We start from the raw sequence: 21,323 nt of genomic DNA on the forward strand, positions 1-21,323 counted from the left end.
GGTGCACCATAAATTCAAATTGCCTGGTATGCTTTTTTACTGAATATTTGGTGGAGACGCGGGCCTCGTAGCATGCTTCACCATGCTATAATGAAAGCATATACGATGTTCTGATTAAAATGTAGGACTTTGAATTCAATCAACCACCTGTGTTTATATGCACAGACTTCTCTTCACAAGTCGCTGTGCAAAACCTGGGCAATGTTTTACAACTGTGTGTCACACTGCATGATTTAGACTGTCTTCAAGATCTTTAGGTGTGTAAATGACACAATAGTAATTTAAGAACTTCTTTTGGCAAAACAAGATTTTGACAACCTTCAGAAACTAGACACTGTACAGTTATCCATTTTGAAGATACTTTCGTTCATGTGATGCTTCCTTTACTGCAGTAGAAATTGCAAATAAAAACCACTGTAGGCAGAAAAGTTGGTTGAGAGCGTACCGTTAAATGAGATTCTGCTCTGCTTTTCTAGGAGTGGAGCTGAGATAAAAGCAGGGTCTGATAGGTTTTGCCAGATGTGTCCTTTATTGTTTATTTTTTTCCTTCCTTGTTGTTGAATACTTGCCAGCTGATCAAACTGAGCGTGTTGCCTTTAAGAACAAATGCTAAAAATTGCTTCCTTTTTAATTTTGAGTATGACTTTTGATTAATTGCAAGAACGGCCTGTTTAAGTTGGATTCTGTTTTTCTAATATAAGTTTCCCTTTTCACTTACTGACCTGGACTTCTGTTCATTAAACTCTGACCAAGTTTGGTTTGCTTAAGATGCACTCTGTGAGAAATAAAGCTAAATCAAAACTTACGTACAAGATCGAGACATTACGTTCTTAGAAGAGCCCTCGTTAAGAGTGAGTCTCTAAATAATGTCAGCTCTGTACATAGCAGTAGTCCAGTGGATCCCTTGTTCACAGCTAAGGCTCAGAGATGCCACTGCTTTTAAGGAAATGGGCAGACTTCACCTCCTCTTTGGTTTTGGAAATGTAGTACTCAGAGAAAATTTGTGTGTTTGGATTTCCTGTATGAGGAGGAAAGAAAGAAGTTACTTTCTTCTTAATGTTTGACACACTTCTAAAACTTGGCTTCATTGTCAGTGTTGGGGAAAACATGTGGCACTACAGTTCCTTAGTTTTGTAGAGAGCTTACTATAGAAAAATATGAGTTCCCATTTTACCTGCAACTTCTGGTGGACCCTAATTTCCCGATGGTAAATAGCACTAAGTTAGAACCATTTATGATTTGTATTGTTTCATGTTATTTGTTATCAGGGTGGCACAATCTTCTAACTAAAATGCTAAAATGAAATTCATTTCTTTTCATTTTGTATGTACATACATCTGTTTTGTAATTAGGTCTGTGATCAGTCTTCCCATGAACATCTTCATGAAGCAGTAGAGACAAAAATAAGGAAGACTTCATCCCTCAAACCAAGGACTTGTCATGTCTTATCATTGCAATGAAGCCTTTGAAAATCCAGATTACTACTTCTCAGAGACACTGGAAATTGATAGAAGGTGATTTTGCTGTTGTGACTGTGCCATAAAAAATGAAATTCTCTCAGAAGAATTTGTTTCTCTGGATCTTTAATTTGTGGAGTTCTTTTAATCCTCCCTTAATGCTTGCATCCTCAGACACAAATGTTTGAAGCTGTTATCAGGAAGGTGGCATTGAAGAGAAATGGCATGTTTGCTTTTTACATGTTCCATTGAACTGATAAATCTATCTGTTTTAGGATTTATGGTGTAATGTCACGGATGTTTTTTATATGCTATAGTCTTGGATGTCCTTGTTTTCCAAGCAGTTTAGGTAGAGTCCAAGATGACTTCAGGTGGAGAAAAGTTTTAGTCTTTCTAAACCAGTTGATGACCAAATCAGAATAACGATGTTGGAGTTCTAAATACGAAATATCTCTCAGTATCAGAGTTTGTTTTATAATTTACTCAAATTTGATGATAATAGGTAAAAATTCATTCAGGACATCTATTGAGAGTTTTTGTGGTACTCAGGGTTTTCCTTTTTGTTGCTCTCACAGGAGGAGTTCTCAAAAGAATCTGTTCTCTCACCAAACCCCTTACAATTCTTCGCCACATGGTTCCTACAGAGAGCCCAGTGGAAGAGGACAGAATTACCCTCAGGCCATACCAATGGTCCCCATGAGACATGGCTCTGTATACAGTGAAGGTTTACCAAGAGTTAATGTTCCAAGCAGAAGTCCATATGGAAATTCCACAGGTGTGTAATTTCTCATAGGAACAGTGTACAGAAACACTGGAACAAATAATGGCTTACTATGTCCTGAGGGAGTCCTGCAGCTCTGGAAATCTCAACTCTGTATATATTTGTACATGGTGGCAGTGGGGTTTTTTGCTGCTTTTCCTAGAAGCAATTCACATGTTATATTAACAGATCCATGGATGTCTGTTGTATTAATGCATTGGTAAATGCTGACGTGTATGGACTGCGTAAGTTGTTGAGTACTAGGATGTACATTGGAGTGAGATATAGGAGTTTTGATAATGGCATATATTGCTGTATTTGCAGTAGAGCTGCATTTTGTCAGTAGGGCTGATATTCTGTGTGTATAAATAATCCATAGCAGCATACAACTTTCTCTGTAATTCTGATTCCCTTCAACAGATAATCTTTCTTTTGAGCCTGAGCCAGAACTGGCGTACAGCCCACCTTCTACCTTCCCTCTGCCAGATGACCCCTATACCTACAGAATTTCCAGTGTATCAGAAGGTAAGACATAAGGATTGTGATGCATCAGAATATTGCATGTCAGTCTCACCCTCCATAAAATAATAAATATTTAAAAGCTTTCTGGTTCAGGTATGAAGATCTTAATAATGTAATAAAAGGAATCATAAAACATAAATTCTCTTTTACTACCCTACATCGTTGTAGCTGAATTTTTCAGTATCTTTCTGAAGGTGATGATCTTTGTTTCTTGAGCAATGATAGGTATAATGCCTACCCATTTTAACCTAAACTTCCTATAAGTGGCTCAACATAAAACAAACTTACACGGTTATCCGAAGAGACTCACTGAGGAAGGAAATGAGGGGATGATAGGATGCATTTTTGAAACTGTCTTTAAGGAATCTTTCAATAAGTTGTCTCCATGTAAATTCCAGACTGTAACAGTAATTAGAGATTTATATCCATTAAAATACAAGGGGTCTGCATTCTGGTTTAGGCTAGCATGGTAGTTTGTTGTTCATGTTCTGGGTAGGAACTCTTCTTCCCATGTTGTGTAATTTTTCTCTTACAATCATCAGCTTGATTCCTGTCTGCTGCTTCTGGAATGTAATTAAGAGCTCTTTTCTGGAATAGTTACCTAAATGCATTGAAGTAATCATTTCTTTGTGCCCCTAAAGTTAAGGGAAATGGAAGTCTTGGTACATATAACTTATTCAGCATGATTGAGTGTGATTCTGAAACAATCCATCTGAAGTCAGCGGAAGGATTTTTAAAGAAAGGACCTGTCTTCTAGGAAGAAAGTCTTGAATAATCAATGTGTGCATTTATGAATGGGTTAGATGACTGCGTTTTCCATGACAGCTGCAGACTGGGCTCAGTACATCTTTTCCAGCATGTGTCTGAAAAATTGCATACAATTGTCAAGCATGACCAGGAAAGGAGTGTGCGTGAGAGTATATGTTTGTGTGTAGGTAGTGACATTGAACAACTTTTAAGTTGCTTCTGTGAAAGTGAAAGTCAAATCTGGGCTTACTAAACACTGCATGTTATTTAGATAGCTTTATTCGGAGGCAAAACAGAAAACCACCTGATGAGATCTTCGTGACTTCTTCCAGCCTGTTTGAAATGGATCCAGTGTGTGAAGAAGGTAGGAGTTTAGAGAAGCAGTTCAATATTAAAGAGCATCTTGCACAAGGATGGGGTTGGTACTATTTTGGTTTATCACCAGAATTGCATGTACGGTCTTTCTGAAGTTATGGGAACAAATTGGTTTTGTGTTAATGCTAGTGATTAATCTTTTCTACTCAAGTAGCACACTAAAATCTCGTGACAAATGAAGCACAGTGCAGTGTGAATATGTGTTAAACTGTAGAAAGAAAAGCTAAACTCTTTATTAAAAATTCTGTGACCAGCTAATGGATTGTTTACAGCCGCTGTGTCTGGAATTAGCAGCAAATTCCAACCATGAAAAAACAGCCTGATTGTCAAGTAATACGGTTCTGTCTGTTTCATAGGTAGTGCTAAGTCTGGGCACTAATACCAACTAAAATGACAGAATAAATAAAACAAAAATTTAGCTTTCAAGTCAATATGTAGCATCATAGGAGTGTGACTATCAAAGAGTGATCAAGCAATAGACCAGAATCTTGGAATTTGTCAGTATTTTGTTGTCCTTTGTGTTGCAGCTCTTTGTATTAACAGCAAGCAAGCATTAGACAAGTGATATTTATTTTTTAACATTCAGTATTGAACTGCTTCATTACATCTGTATTAGAGTACTGATAGAGCTGAGGATATTGTGAGGAGTATTATTAAGTCTCAGAACTTCTCACATCTTGGTAGCAGTGAAAATGGGGAATGTTGTTATATCCATTTCAGATTTTGTATAAGAATCACTGTATTATTATCCCAAAATTTGGATTTTTCATGGTTTTATGCAGATGAAAATTTAGTTGGAAATCTTGCAAGTATGTCTACCGGTGAAAGGATTAAAACAATCCAGAAGATGCCAGACAGCATGAAAAAAAAGAGAGAGATCAGGTAAAAATAAAGGTTTATCTGTTTAGTTTTATAAATACTGTACTTTCAACATCTAGCTATCAGTATGGGTGTTTGCCATCTGCTCAGCTTTGGTTTGTCACTCTGAAAGAACTGAAAGCACTTTTTAATGCACTTTTTAAAAGTTAACTCTTTCAAGGGAAAGTAATTTAAAGATGGTTCATTGTCCTTTCTCTGGATGAGAAGAGTCTCTCATGGTAACATAACACAGACTACCAAGGCCTTGAGATTTGACTATGAATGGTGACTTGCGATTTCTTTTCAAAGGAAACTTGGATGTTGACTATTGAAAATGGAGAAGAGACCACATGGTCTCAACCATCCTTTTGTCTCCTCACAGAATATATTTAAATTTTGTTCTCAGCGTGAGTTAGTGGAGGCGTTAGAATATAGTGTTAGATAGCACGGACAAGAGCCATAATATCAGCTAACAGAAAAAGAACCAGCAGAACATCTCCATGTTTTGTTAACTGTGTTCATGTGCACGTGTGTTAAACTGTATTTGGGGCAGCTGCTTTGGCTTCTTGTTTGAATTACAACCCATACTGTATTTGTCACCCCCTGCCCTGCTCCTCTACAGGAATAAAGTTCTTAAAAAAACGACAAAAAAATCAAACCACTGCGGTACTCAACTGTCCTGCTGTACACAGGGTCTGCAGGGAACAGGAGTGGTAAGTGTCAGAAACTTCTGTCAGTCACAACAGAGTAAACAGCTTTAGCTGCAATGTTTTCACTGTCTCCAGAGGTATCTGGTATCTTGCTTTGTGTTACTTACCAAAGAACCAGTTAATTGCTGCAGTGGTCGTTAATAATGACTTCCGTTACGGCAGCACTTAGGAACACCAGTGAAGCATCTTACGGTGCATCATCAAAATGGAACTGTACAAAACGTGAGGCTTTATTATGTGAATTTGAGTCCTGTCTAATACTGCTTGGTGAGATTCATCTCTCTGCTCTTTTGCACTTTAGTCATTTCGGCGATTTGGAAATAGCTTGTCAGAGTATTTTCACCTACTGCAGTTACAGCACAAGACTCTGAAGATCATTGGTGCCCAGTTTGGAACAAGTGTTCTTTCTTATTTTATTTTCTTGAAGTGGCTGCTAACTTTCAACATCTTCTCATTCCTCGTAAACTTCGGTTTCATCACAGTCCCTCAGTTTGTTGCAGCAGAACCAAATAACCTTTCATTCACGGGTCTGGAGCTGTTCACAGGAGCTGTAAGTATGTAACAACAGGTTTGTATTACTATTGTGTGCAACAGATGTCCTTTAAAAACTCATGGTAGAGGAAAAAAGTTAGTATTTCTTATTAAGAGGTGGAGTTGGAATTTTACATGACTAGAAACAATATATAGTACGTTTTTGCAAAAGAAGCTGCAACAAACATTGACTCAGTGAGAGGAATGGAACTCATTCTGATGCATTTATCTCACTGCAAATGGCTGCTGTGTTCATCAATATTTCAAGACTTTCATCACTTTCTCAGAAAGCAGTGGAAGAGACACAAAGGAAGCCAGGCCTTCCAGAGATAGCTACAATAGTCTTCAGCAGAACATTTTTACCATGCTAATTTTCTTCAAAAAATACAGTGCAGATTTCCATATGTGATCCTGTGAATTTTGCTGGTTTCCAAAGCTTTATTCTTCCAAGGAGCACACAGATCTTTCTGTGGCAGCCCACTGAACTCAGTGGGGCCTGGAAACAGAAGGATCTTTTCATTGTGTGGAGATCTTTACATTCAGGGAATAAAGGCCCAGGCTGTTTTTTAAAGGAAGATTTTGCACTGCTTTAACTCTACTAGTGTTCATCAACTAAGTGGTCTGAGAAGATGACTTATGGTTTGGGTTTTTTTTTTCTTTTTCTGGCTTTGGTGTAAAAACGTCATTTTTATTGTGTTAAAGGATTTCTCTAGTTAATAAATAAGACTCTGCTCTTATTAATGCTTAATTGAGAAGAGATCTTTTTCAAGAGGAAAGGCATCAGCCTTTTTCTTCTAAAATTGCTTTTTAATTGCTGTGTTTTGTCGTAATGCTGTTTAACGTTGCAAGGTACAGTCACCATTGCAGGAGTTCAGCTATAATGTAGTCACTCTAGTGTTGAATGTCACGTGCTTCCTTCCTGGTTCCTTCATAGCTGATACAATTTGTCAGTAGGAACCTTGCTTGTAAGAAAAATAATTAAGCCTTTCCCATTTTAGGAATTTTCAGAAAACACCAAATCCTGCAAAGCTGTTGAATAGTCATGACCATCCCACATGAATCTTAAGAAGGATACAAGTCATTTATATATCTGTAGAAGCTCTCAAAACTAGGGAATATTTTAGCTAATAGAAGGAAAACAAAGGGCCAGATATTTAGAAATTTAATCACACCTATGATTTCACTCCCACTTCCATTAATGGGGCTTCAGGTGATGGTTCTTCCCACCATATGCAGGTGACAGCATTCTGAATGATGTCCGTATCTTTTCAGGGTTATTTTCAACAGACAGTACTCTACTACGGCTTTTACACCAATGCTACAATCAGTAAAATAGAGAATGGTCTATCTTACAACATGCAGCTGGCCTATATTTTCACCGTTGGAATGTATTTTGTCATCTGTTTTTTTATCTTGTGGTTGAGGTAAGCTAACTATGTATTCTTATTTCACTTATATTAAGGGGAAAAAAACCCAACAATAAAACCCCACGCTGTTAGTGGTTAACAGTAGTAATTACCTGGGTGTGTTTCTGTAAGTTCTTATTTCCAGGTCTAGAGTTTAAGTAGAAGTTTCTGCTCAGAAGACAATCTCCGGAAATCAAACCTTTATTAGAAAAATGAAGAATAACTACAAAATAGTAATGGACATGCAGAGAATCCCAGTTCAAACCAATGAATATCATGATCCCCCTTTTGTAAGCTGTTGCTCCTAGTAACTTCTGATATTGATGTGGTCTTGCAGAGGTAAAGATTGTCAGGAACAACTAGGAGAAGGAAATGTGAGTTGTTTCTTACATTAAAGTTTATTCTCCATGTTGTCATATGTGACATGCTCTGCCATAGGTCCCGTAGCCTTGGGACAGGGTAGAAAAACTGACTAATCTTGCTTCTTGCCCTGCTGTACAGACCTGATGTATTTCCCCATTACACATCTCACAAATTTAATTTTCATTGCAGCATAGCAAAATCCTTCTGCAGGAACTTCATTAATCCTCAGGCTTACTCTGGAAATGCTAGCAAACTTCTCTGCACTTGGGACTTCAACATAACTAATGAAAAAGCTGTGAAGCTGAAACAAAAGAATCTTAGCACACAAATAAAGGTACAAAACACAGGAGATACAAAAATGTAGTAAAGTACAGTCTCTGCCAGAGTAACTTAAGCATGGTAGTCCTATTCCTAATAGACTTAAGTCTTCCTGACTGTTAAGTTTCATTTGGTTTGAACTCTTGGAGTTGGCTTAGCTACTTGGTTTTCTTTTCTTTTTAAGCTAGCTATAAATATTCGTGTGCTTCTGTTCTACTAAATGAATCTCTGTGACTATCAAATATTTGCCAGACAGAATACTTATTCTGTTCTTCCTTCCGGCTATTTAATAATTTTGTAAACAAAAGGCAGATTTGTACTATTATTTGCGAAATACGATGTAGCTACCAAGAGAAGAGACTTTTAGAATAGGAACACAAAGTTGTCCAGTAAGTGATCCCAGTATATTGCTCTGCCCATCTTCTACAGAAATTGTCTGTCATTCAATCTCTCGAGTAGTTACTTGAAACAAGTTTTGCTTTATGCTAAGGAATTCTTCTTTAGGAATGTTTTCCTTGCAGGAAGACCTCGCTGAAGTGAACCGAGAAGTTCTAAATTTTTCTGTAAGAGAGAGAGTTGTTCGTATTGTTATTCATCTTGTCTCTTGGATTGCTTTCCTGGGAACAGCAGTAGCTGCTTGTGCTGGTGTTTACTTCCTCTCCATTAATAACCTAAAGGTAAGGACAGATTTTGCAGTCTGGTTTTGGAGATGTGTTTTTCCACATGGGTATCTTATACTGAATGCAAGCAGTGCTCTGTTCACTGCTAGGACCGTAGGGAAGCATAGCTGTGGTTTTGCCAATGCAAACACAAATTCTTCTGTACCTAAAAAGCTGGTTGGCAAAGGCTCGCACCACTGGGGACTACGGCAAGAGCATAGGACCTGAGGGCTCTGAGCAAACCTGCCCCCCTCACCCCAGCATCTGCTTGCCAGGGCTCGTAGCTAGCTTAGGAGTAGTGCGGCTGGTGGCCCTGAAAGAAACCGCAAGAAGCAGCCTCCGCGAGGCCTGCCTCTCCTTTGCCTAGAAGCTGCTTTTAAGCTGGGGCTCCCACCCTTGGTCCCATGTAATGCAGGGGAGGGGAGGGTGTTGCTGTGCTGCTGGACATGGGCTCATTAAACAATGATAGTCTCTAACCCGAGAACATATGGGGACACGTGCCAGGTGTCTTCCGTGTGGGCACAACCTGAGGCAGCATTTTGGTTAAGGCTCTAAGTTGGGGTTGTTTGGTTAGGTTTTTTTTCCATTTTCCTCCCTAAGCTGTTTGTGAAAGGGCATAAAAATGACCTTTGGTTAAGGCTCTAAGTTGGGGTTGTTTGGTTGTTTTGTGTTTTTTTTTTTGTTTTCCTCCCTAAGCTGTTTGTGAAAGGGCATAAAAATGACCTAGAGAGCCAACCTGCCCTGTTGGTGCTACCTATTGTTGCATCTCTCCTCAATGCATTCATCCCGTTCTTCTACTCGTGGCTTGGACACCTGGAGAGATTTCAGACTCCTGGGCAACAGATATATACCACTATTATCAGGTATTTGTTGCTAGCACCTCTTAGTGCTTTTTGCCTGAAGTTCTCTTCTTTTTGACAGCAAGCTGTGTCTAGATGGTGTGCTGGGCAGTAGGAAGCTATGGAGGAGAATTCATCTTCTCCAAAGGCTTTTGTACACTCCCCGCCATGTTTTGTTTGGCTTCAGTGAGCCTTCTGGAGTGTTACATCTCTGCCTGAGGACAGGGTCTGTTTTCCCTCTCAGTTAGGTACACTGTGACACTGGGCTTGGCTTTGTTAGTAGCTTCCCTAGATGGTCCCTGGGCTGTTGGCCCCCAAGGGAAAGGAAGTGAAGAGAGGAGTGAGGAGGTCTTAAATGCAGATGCCTGGAATTAACACCGCATAACCCACGGTGCCCCTCAGACCTTCCTCCCTTGTGGAGCCCGCACACCCAACCATCAGCCTGTTTAGCAAAGCCTTGTGCCAAGGTTGTCATGCCCAGCTCCCCTTCTGCCAGGACAATAGAATAATGCTGCACCCAAGCTCTGAGGAGAGCTCCTGTTAGTCCTGGCACTCTACAGTGCCATTCTTGTTGTAAGAAGAGGTAATAAAGTGTAACCAACAGTCATCCTGCCATCATTCCCTCCAGTGAGCTTATGGACCAGCTGTCAGTGCAGTTACTGTTACTTTTTCTTTTTTAGAAATGTCATCCTGAAAATATCAATTGTTGGAATATTGTGCAACTACTGGCTTAGCATTGTGGCTACATCAGAGTCACAGGTAAAGTTTCAAAAATATAAACTTTTGACTTACAATGCCAGGTTAGGAACCACTTCGACAAGAGGCTTGCTCCAGCAAACGGAAGTACATGTACTGTCTTGGAAAGCTGAATTTGCCACCCCAACACTATTTTATTAGCATCTCTAGAGAAATGAACTGTAGGAAAAAAATGAATCACCCAACTCTGGTCTCAGCTGGCTTGCAGCGTTGTTCAATGAGAGGTTGACTATGATTAGTCAGGCTGTTAGCAAATCTTTGACCTGTAGCCCAAGTTTGAGGTGCCCAAGCTTTTGGGAACAATGTTAGAATTGCACGATTTTTGATTTCTAGATATGCTTTTTTTTTTTTTTTTCTTCTACTCAAAGTGCTGGGAAACTCTCGTTGGCCAAGATATCTATCGCCTTGTTCTAGCTGACTTCATATTTTGTTTGCTTGGCTCTTTCTTTGGAGAGTTTTTACGAAGGTGAGTGCTACTTTTCTAATCTTGCTTTTATTCATTAACCAAAGACAGTCTTTTTTTCCAATGTGAGAAAAGAAGTCCAACAGAAGCGTGGCATCACTGAAGCTTGCTAGGTGGTCTCTACCAGGCATAGTCTCTGGGTACATGCCTTGTGTGTATTTCAGCTCCTTCTTAGAAGCAGGTCGGAGTGTGTACCATTCTGCTGTCCCAAAGTGTTCTTTTTTCCTTTGGAGATGGAAACACAGGCAGGGAGGAAGCCACATTGTATTCCCATGGACCTCCTGAATGGGGTGACAAGGGACTGAGTGTCTCAAGCAGAAAACCTTGATTTTCTGCATATGCACAGGCACACCGCTGGCTTTCCTTGGTATGTCCCCCTGTAATTTTTTTCAACTTAGTTATGTCACTTTACAGAGTGCACACAAGTTTAAAATCATATTTTAATTAGTCTTATTAAGGGTGTAATATGGCTGTTAAGTGTAGAGTTCTGCAGCACGGTAAGTGAGAAAGTATTTTTAATTTAATGTGAATATAGCTAAGCATGTAAGCAAAAAGTCATTTACTTCTGACATCTGCTGTGTGTACCTTCCTATTGCCAAACATTATTTACGACTTCAAATGGTAGAGTATTTAAGTGCTTGCCAGCTCTGCAGAGCATTTAGGGTTCCTGGCCCTACTTGTGTAGGTGATCCGTTGCTTGCCCTTTGCACATGTTGTGAACAAGACTGTTTTATAAGGTAGGAGCTTGTTAACTTTATGTTAACTTAACACAAAACAACATTAGAGCCCTTGAAGTCTTTACCTGCACAGCTCTTGCCAGTGTACTTTAATCCTCCTTCTGTTCTTGTTCTGTTCAGAGAAGCCAGCTCCCAGCTAAAGGTCACAGCACCAAAACTGTAGTGTCAGCTGTGATGAGTGTCCTCCACTAAGCTGTGCACCAGACTTACAGCCACGAAAGATTAAAAGTACAATTGCTTGCATTTATTTGTGTGTGTCTATAGTAACGCCCTGAAAGCCCAGCCCTGAAAGATTGTTGATGATGCAGTTGATAAGGTGGTACCAAGACCTGTATTCAAGGCGAGACGGGACAGTTACTAAAATCTTTACTGTTCTTGCTACAACAAGCAGAAACCGAATCTCCCCAGCTCAGGAAAAATGAGGTGGTGAAAACGGACTGTTGGTCCTCAGTAGGAATCCTCTGAGTCCTTGCTTACCCGTGATGTCCCAGCTACTTGCAGCCTCAGTTAGTGTGAAGTGGGGTGTACTTTAGGATATGTTAAGAGTATCAATCTACAAGATTCAGTTTTTTGATTGAGGCTGAAAATTCTCAGGACGCAGGAACTGAAAAGCTGTTACGGTTTTGTACTGAGGCAGCTTGCCGTTTCAGCTGTTTAAACATAAGCATACTTTTCTGGTGTAGTTAGAAATCCTTTTTTTCCCTTCTTTTTTTTTTTTTTTTTTTTTTGAGTTGCAAGAACCCTAGGTGTTACCTCAGCACTGCTGTGTGTTACGGGAAACCGCTTTTGCCAAATGCTGTTTCATTTTTGATGTGCTGTCTAATCGAGCTGTGCTGCTTTGCATGACATGTAGTTGGCACAGCCGCTGAATAATTTCTCATTGATGCTTGTGTTCAGGAGGTCACTTGTAGAAATTGCTACAAAGGGTTTTATCATTTAGCAAATGCTATTGTGTCGTGGTTTTGTTTGGTTTCTTTTTCCCTCCCAGAATTATTGGAACTACAGTCTGTGTGAGCCTGGGGCTGCCAGAATTCGATATCGCACGAAATGTTCTAGATTTGATCTATGCTCAGACTTTGACCTGGTAAGTGTTGCATTTATGGCCAAAACTTCATTTACACTTAGAAATACCATGGAACATTCTTACTCTGACATTCTGGGTGCTTACCATCATCAGGGAAAGAACAGGAGAAACGCTTGAGGGAGACGACATTAAGTACCTTTGTAAGGATGGTGACTTGTCCATTCTCTTTGTCATTATGCAGGTGATAACAATAACTTCAGCCAATAGTTTACCCTGTGGCCACCTGGTCTGGGAGAAACCCGTAAAAGGAACATCATAGCATTTTGTTTACTTCCCCAATGGAACAGTGTTCCTGTCGAAATACCCCCTGTATTAAACCCTGGAAAAGATGCCTTCTTTCTAAGAAGGAGTATGTTACTCCAATTATACGAGAGTTTTGCTGATATGTACGTGGATATGTATGCTTGAAGTTGCGTATTTTTAAAGGTTGACTTACTGTTACAGGATCAATGTTAATATAATTACATTTCCAAATAACGAAACACTAACTGTGTATGACATTAGCGGGATATTTTTTGCTTTCAGTGCACTGAGAGCTGTGTGGTAGATAATGAAGATTTAACTTTTCTCTTATAAATCCTTCCTTGTAGGATCGGTATCCTCTTCTCACCTCTGCTGCCTGGTATCCAGATGATAGCATTTTCTATATTATTTTATGTGAAAAAGGTAACAAGTTTTACATGCGTTCATCATAAACTTACACCATCTAAAATCTGGGCAGAATTTATTGCGGTAAAGTGCTGGTTTTGTCAGGAGGCTGTGGGGTTTTGCATTTAGGGGAGCAGTTTGGTTGAGGGGGTTCTGGGAGGAGGGGTTTGCTTTAAAAGAACAGGATTTAGATGCACGCCCTTGAATTACAAACCTGGGGAACCTGAGGTAGGAGGGAAGTGTGGAAGTGTTATAGAAAGGGTTAAGAGCAGAGTTAGAGAAGGAAGAGAATAAGGTAGTAAAAGTAAAGGCTGGGGGATTAACAGTGTGCAAGTGTGTATGTCAATATAGACATTCAGCCTGGGGCTGTGACTTCGGCTTCCCACGTACCCCCCAACAACGCCCCCCCATTATCTCAGTGTAAGCAGGGTGATTCAGGTAAAAGTCATGGTGGAAATTTTTTCTTTTCAGCATTCTTTGTCTCAGTAGCATGACTAGATGATAGATTGTTTGTTGGGTCATTGAACAGCTTGTAGTGTTGAACGTAGAACGACAAAGCTATAGCTGGAAAGATTGATTCAAACTTCCCTGAACAATGGGTTTGCTTATGCTACAAAAGCAAACTCTGCCCAACAGAGTCATGAAGAACCCATCAGAACCTCATTTTGCCTGTTGCTGTTTAAAGACTATATTCATGAAGTAAGAAGAATATAGTAGTACTCTAAAGCATTTCTATCAAATTGACCTAAAAAGTTCTTGGAAACTTTTGGTAGATGGTATTCCAGCAATTGCCACCAGCAATTTCAGTGGGCTTGTCTTAAACGGAATTGAAGTGGCAGGTTACATCATTCCAAGAGCCAGTGTACCTTCATCTTTTTAAAGGTCAGTCTGATGATGAATTGCCAACCCCCTCGCAAAGTCTGGAGAACTGCTCAAATGACAACATCTTTCATGTTTCTGCTGTTTTTCCCTTCCTTCCTTGGAGTCCTATCTGTCATTGGAGTCACTGTCTGGAGGTATGTAAGATCACCGGTATTCAAGCCTACTATGTTATGCTGTGTGACCTGATACCAGACAGAGGAATGTGCATTTTTCTATAGGAAAAGCTATATTAATTGCTAATGGAAGGTTTCAGATGTTCATGAGATGTTCTGTATTCTGAAAACAAGACATGCTTTGTGAATTTGCAAGAATGTGGTTAACACAGTAACTTGTCCCATAAGAAAGTGGGAGAAGAAACAAAGCTACCTTGAAGTTTTGGGTTCCTGTTTAAATGTCACAGCAAATTTGGCTTTTCCTTCTCCTTAAAAGTTTCTGCAACCTAGTCCTGGTCTCCAGACTTATTTATGTTATAGGCCATACTGGGTCTGCAGTGGAGAAACACCTGGAAAAACTCAGTTAAGGTCAGCTTCTGGATTATTTAGGAACTTCAAAGGCACTTTTTGCAGGGAGTGGTGACCTCTATAATAATGCATTTTGATTGTTACCAGCATTTTAAAGCTGCTTTGTTTGTGTGCATGTTACTTTGGTCACAGTAATGACAGCAGCATGGATACCCCTTTTCTTTTCTTCGCAATTCTCAGCCGTGTGATTTCAATATTTAGTAAGACAGGTGGCTACACATGAAACCAGGTGGGATGAAATATTTCAGAACAAACATTTCCAGATGGCAAGTGGGAATTTCAGCCTGTCTGGAGTGGTTCAAATTCAAAGCAAACAACACTTCCCTATTTCAGTCTACCTGAAAATGTTCATTCTTGCTATGGGCTGCCTTAGTTAACCACATCCTGTTGTTACTGAAAATCTGTAGTGACTCATGTCCTCGAAGGTAAGGTGAAATGATGGTTCCCTTAAGCACCTGGGGTGAAACTTTGAAAATACAGATTTTCAGTTTGCTGTAGCTTGTTTTACAGTGATTGACTTGTTCAGTTTAGCTCAAGACGGTGTTTACAAGGCTTGGTACCAATCCGTTGCAGCGAGGTCACTTATCTCTCACGGTGTAGTCTAGGGTGGCCATGGGAGTGACCCAAGTTAAAAATCCGGCATAGATCATGGAAGTTCCCTGAGGGTCCAAAGAGAGCAAAGGGCTAGAGCAAACTAATGAGCATCTTGATGTACAAAATCACAATATTAACTAGATCACTGGTTAATATATGAAGGTTGAAGTAGCTGTTTTCTCACACTTTCAGGTTAAAACCTTCAGAACAATGTGGTCCTTTCAGAGGTTTGTCTTCTATGTATGCTGCAGTCTCTGAGTGGATAAAAGTACTGGAAAATTACACTGCCTCAAAATGGGTAGTGTGGATCTACCATAATTTAATTACAAGTAAACTTTTCTTCTTCATCCTCACTGGTTTTGTCCTGTAAGTACCTGCTAATGAAAAGCACTGGAAAAGGACCTGAAGTGGAAAAAGCTGGCTATGACACAGCCATTCTTCATTAAAAAAAATTGCAAAGTGCATTTCAAAGCAACAAAAATGGTTAATGTATTGGAAATGTGTGTATTTGAAGTACATAAAGAAGTTACAAAACCTGTTCCTTTTGTGTTAGGATGCCAAAGCTCTTTACAAACCAGCTCATGCTACCCCTAGCACACACTGCTTTTAATCGAATGTTTCTAGTTTACTGCTGCCTAGGCTCCAGACCTTATTACCACTGGCACACGTAGCTTTAGGAGCATCAGCAACAGGGAACATGCTGCATACAGTTGGCAGGGTAGATTGGCTTGGACAGGGGGCGGCTTTTTTAATTTGGCTTATTTTTTGGGGGGGGGGGAGGGGTGGCTCCTCTCGCCCAGAGGTGTATAAATCAGTAGGGAAAGAGCAAGCTTCCACAGGCACAGGCAGTACAGGCCAGATGTATACTAGTACCCTGAGCAACATAAAAAGCAGATGTTTGGGAGGTGGTTGCTTTGTCTTTTCTGACCATTTCTCGTCAGTGGAGTCATTAGGGGAGATGGTACCACGTAAATAGCTGAACTACCACAGGGACACGGCAGTGGAAGGGCAGAGTAGTGCCCAAGCAGCACGTGCAAGGAAACGCTAATAAGTAGGTTGCAGTCTGCTTCCAGCTAACCTCGGGTACATTCGCGTACTGTCCCCTTGCCTGAAGTAAATTATTTTGGCCAAACCACGCGTATTAAGCTGCGTGCCCACTGGTAGGGTTGGGTGGTGTAGCTGCACTGCTTGATATTTCTAGCACGGGCCATGCACACACTTAAGAGCCCAAACCTGTTCTCATAAATTCCCACCTATTCTAGTGGGACCAGGATTGGCCTGGAAGCAATAAGCGTTCAGGGTTGTGGTTTAAGGTCCAGGCATGGGCCTAAGCAAATGGCACACAGTGGGGTGAGAACATTGTGTTCCTAATTGTTATCTGAAATGCACCTTGTCTTGCTGACTGACTGTAATTGTACCTCTCTCTTGAATATAAGTCCATGAATCTTTGGGTCTTTTCCAAGGGAATGTCTTAAGCAATTTCATGTGTGTGCCATTCCTTGTGTAACTGCATACGTACGTTCTTTTACATATGTATGTGTGTGTATACGTATACACACGTACCTATACACACGTATCTCCTAATGGGTAAAATAAACAAGATAACTTTCTGTTTAGGCAGTGACTAGGAGGAAATACTTACAGGTATGAGTGCTCCTATGTTGGACTTTTGTTTTGTTTTGTTTTGTTTAGAATTATTACTTACCTTTACTGGCAAATAACAGAAGGAAGAAAGACCATGACCGAACTCTTACGTAAGCAAATTATTAATGTAAGTTTGACTTTCAGCTTTATCTTTTGCTTACAATTTGGCTTCCTTGTTGAGTATCTCATCCTGCTATTGTGGAGCTGTAGTCTGCTTTTCCTGTGACAGTTCAAGGGAGGGTGGGAGCCCGGAAGGGTGGGAGCCCTCCCCCATGTGAATTGCAGGGAAACTTAACTCGCAAATAAGAGTTGTTGCAAAATCATTTTACCTTCAAGCTGTGCTGCTGCAGCTCCCTCTGTAGACAGATTATTTCAGAATAAAAGGAATTTTAATGCTTGTTCTGGTCAATGGTTACTCACAGGCCTTGAGCCTCTCAAGAATGATTAGTCCATTTCAGCTAATGATCAAATGTGTCTTGACCATAGGGAGTAAAAGATAAAAGGTTTTTACTTGAAAAACTGCGGGAAGTGCAAAGGGTAAACCTGAGCCTATTTGCGCCAAGAGGACGAGACCAGCAGGTGAGTTTGATAGTTCAGAAACTGCTGTTTCAGTTACGTGCTCGGTAAGATTTCATGGGGCTCCTCTGGCCTTGCAAATAGGCTGCCATTTTGGGATATGTCTGTATTTAAAACTTCACTGAAGTTGATCGATTGCTAGCTAACTCCAGATAGCAAGAGGATCGTGAGGAAATTCCCTAAGTATTTGCTCCAGACTGGAGTTTAGCCTAAGCAGGATACAGAAAAGTCCTTACCCTCACTAGACATTATTTATGATTATGAAACTGCAAGCAAACATTCCTAATCCCAGGAGTGCCCTGATGGTCACTAAAGGGTTCAGCCACAGAGGAACCTTGCCTAGACTAAGAAGGAGGCTGCCTTCCTCCCTAGACTCTGGATTTCCTTAGGGATTTATGGTTTGTGCTCCCACCTTCCGCAATCTTTGCAGCTGAGGTAAAATGGAGTGCTTTGACCTAACCCCATTTTAAATCCCATCAAGATAGACGTTTAATGTCTTAAACTTGAATTTATTTTTCAAGTCGGTCCTGCCTGCTGAGCCATCAAATTAGTGTTAAAACATGAACATGATTTACTGTGCAGTGCTTTTATTTGGGTTGAGCAAAAAACTTTGACCTATACTGGGGAAGAAAAAAGGGTTTGCTAGGTTCCCCTCCCTCCCTCAAAAAAAACCCCACCACAAAACTAGATTCCCCTGTATGACAGACCATCATTAATGTGATAATATAAATAAATATTGACTGTAGAGAGGGGAGCTTAGAGTGAACGGGCATTTTCTGTGCGCTGGGGACTTTCAAACGCTAGACATCCCTGTGGCTGTGTCCAGGGTTGGGACTCATAAGGGGAGGGTTTGGTAGCCTACAAAATGTGCTTGTAGTTGTTAAGGTCAGATTTCAAAAGGAGATGCCAGAGTATTTTCATTGTGGATCTAGTAGAAGAGCTATCTCCCTAAAACAAGGGTAATAGCCTTGGGTGTGAGTAGCGCTGACCATACAGTCAGGATTGGAAGCCAGAACACAGCACTGCTAATGCCAAATATTCTGTCTTTCAGAGAAGCTCTTCTTCGCACCACCCGTCCAGGCAACCTGCCCAGCAAGTGCCAGACTACCTGGGAAAGGCATTTGACAGAAATCAAAATGCATCCTACGACGAGGTGAGATGGTCAAAAGAAGGAAATCTCAGCTAGATTTCCCTGTGTAGAACCCAGGGCATGATACAGGCAATGGGTGTATGTTGAACAAAGAGGTCATCCTGTATGTATAGAAATAATTTTAAAGATTAATTTGAGCAGGCACAGAAATGTAATCAGAATAGCTGTTGGAATACTCGTACTCACAGACCTGCTTAAGATCTGGGGAGTATGATTTTGTTACAGGTAACTTGTATCTTTTTAAATAGAAGGTAACAGGCACATGAGGGAAACATTGACCTAAACCTGCTTGTGAATTTTGTTTTCAGTATCCCTATTCTGCTGGGATCTTGAGGGCGACTGGCTTCCCACAAGGTAAGCAACAAGTGCTAAGCACAGAAAGCGGCTCTTGGAAGCTCAGCTCAGTAAAACGTTTGCTATAGCACAGACACCACATACAACAGCTTGATGTAAGAGACACAGAATTTTAGCATCTTGTACAAAGAGAAAACAAAAAGTCCGGGTTTCTGGGGTAAACATTTTCTATAGGATGTGCTTATTGTTGGGATGTTGGTGGTGACTTCTGAAGACCAATCACAAGCTTCTGCATCCCAGAGTGCTGAATTTCTTTGGGTGAATGAGCCATTTTGTCTTATGGGAGCAGCCACAGGCAAGAGTATTACATCACATTGGAGAGATACTTCACGTCTTGGTGTGAGTCTCAGAAGTTGTTATGAATGATGTAGTGTCCCTAGGACATCATCTGTCCAGAATTTAGAACAAAGCTATGGAAACTTGCGCGGTAGCTTGAACTATTGCTGGTTTACACAAACACGTAACTTCATTCCAAGTCCTTGACAGAGGAGATACTTCAATAGCACGGGGCTTTTTAATGGGGGCGGTTATTGCACCGACACAAGCATGGTTAATGTTGCTTCTTCTGTGAAAAAACAGATGCAGAGACATCCCAGCCCGGCGGCAGGCCAGGTGTGTCGGAGGCAGTGGCGCTCGTTCTGCGTGCTAGAGAAGCAGCTCAGTGGGAAGACGAAGATGACAACAGAGACTTTTGACCAGGAGCAGGCAAAATCAGTCATAAATGTTAAGTCGTTGCCTGATGTTCTGCAGAAAGGAATACTCAGTTGCAGTAACGACTGAAAGAACCATTCAATTTTTTACCCCTAAATAGAAGAATAGAACAGATTGCAAAACGCACCCTGGCTGCAGTTTATTATGATAGGAAATATCCTGTGTGTTTGGTTTGAAGTAGTGATATCCTGGTGAGAGCCAGCCTTCCCCCAGGGCTGGCCGTTACCTTGATACAGTAAGGGTAAGCTGGTCATTTGCTGTTGCCTAAACATAACGAAATTTGGGCCTAATTGTAAATAAAAGCTTTGGACTAAAAATATTTTTAATCTGTTATATTGTTCAAACTGCTTTTATCTGATCTAAACCAAAAGCAAAGAATTAGTCAAATAAAAATGGAAGAAATTAAAGTGCAGTTGTTCTTAATGACTGAGACTTTGTAATGGCTGCGAAGTAACTTGTGTGAACCAGCTTCTGTTTCATTTTCACTTTTCTGAGCCATTTTTACAGTTTATTACAGTCACTCAAAAGTTATCATAACTCTGTGTAAAACTGCTGCTTGTAAACAAAAAGTTTGTATCTTTTCCAGTAAAGGATAGATGGGAAGTAACACAATAGAGTGGTCTTTTTTTGTGTATGGTTTGTTGTTGTTGTTTTGGGTTTTTTTTAATCATATATGACTTTGAGACATTTAATGCAGCTTCTTTTTATTCAGAGCCACAACTTTGCCCTAATGGTAATTTTTTTTTTTTTTAGCCCATTTTCAACTCCTGTCTGGTTTCACCCTCCCTTGTTGCTTTGGACATAAGGCGGCTTTAGGAAGGAGGCACATCTCCTCCTCATGATTTGGGTTACAGACAACCCAAAACCAGCCACCAAAGGTACAGAAAAAGGACAAACGTTACACACGATGCGAGACCAGGGCTTCAAGTTTATTACGTTTTCCTGCCTGTACAGCTGTGGAGCCTGGCCGAGTATCGAACGTGGGCCCGGGGCTAGTTCCGAGGGCGGGAACTCACCGGCGCCAGCGACAACCGCTGGACCTTCCCAGCACGGGTCACTCGCCAGGAGCGGTCGTTTGTGCTTCCGCTGGCCGCTTGGGGCGCGCCTGCCGGACACAGCGCGGGAGGCTCCAGCACTCCCGAAAGGGCGGGACAGAAACTGGTTGAGTGCGAGACACACCTGCTATAGGATGTGCACCACCCGTCTGAGTTGGTTGGGCCGTGCAGGGGGGGCGACTGGTGCGAGCTGAAGAGCTCTCATCCTGACAGGAAAAAACACCTCCTTACTCCATCGTTTCTGTGTGCTTATAGATAGCTCAAGATACAAACAAAAAATCCATCACCCCTTACGAAGGCAGCATTAATCTGCGGCTAATTCAGAAGTTTGGACTTACCTTAATTGGGGCAATTGTGTAGTTCTTTCTACCCATTCCTTTTTTTTTATTACCTTTTGCCTCTTTTATAGTTTGGGTTTTTTTAAATCTCAGTTGGCTCTGTGAATGAGAGCTAATTCTAACCCTGAGGCGTACTATCAGGAACATTTTTAGCCAAAGCAAGGTACCGAACTGCACCACCAACCCTGCAATCTGCCGTTCCCTCGCTGTTCAGTGCAGCTTCCCCCAGCACCTCCTCCAGCGATCACCCAGCGTACTGCGCAGC

The 21,323-nt window shown here is 40.9% G+C and overlaps 1 protein-coding gene across 1 annotated transcript; it reads left to right on the top strand.

Annotated features, from left to right (window-relative positions):
* Positions 1-1,440: 1,440 nt before the first annotated feature.
* On the top strand, positions 1,441-19,649 carry TMC5 (transmembrane channel like 5). The gene is made up of 22 exons (XM_009954687.2): positions 1,441-1,514; positions 2,033-2,232; positions 2,638-2,742; positions 3,758-3,850; positions 4,644-4,743; positions 5,342-5,432; positions 5,731-5,979; positions 7,233-7,384; positions 7,919-8,063; positions 8,569-8,724; positions 9,403-9,569; positions 10,226-10,304; positions 10,670-10,767; positions 12,490-12,585; positions 13,176-13,251; positions 14,116-14,249; positions 15,423-15,596; positions 16,923-17,001; positions 17,361-17,453; positions 18,502-18,603; positions 18,909-18,954; positions 19,534-19,649. The coding sequence occupies exons 1-22, from the start codon at positions 1,441-1,443 to the stop codon at positions 19,647-19,649; spliced, it is 2,625 nt and encodes an 874-aa protein (XP_009952989.2).
* Positions 19,650-21,323: the final 1,674 nt, after the last annotated feature.

Source organism: Leptosomus discolor, chromosome 14 (assembly GCF_034619465.1).
Source record: "Leptosomus discolor isolate bLepDis1 chromosome 14, bLepDis1.hap2, whole genome shotgun sequence".
Lineage (NCBI taxonomy): Eukaryota > Metazoa > Chordata > Aves > Leptosomiformes > Leptosomidae > Leptosomus > Leptosomus discolor.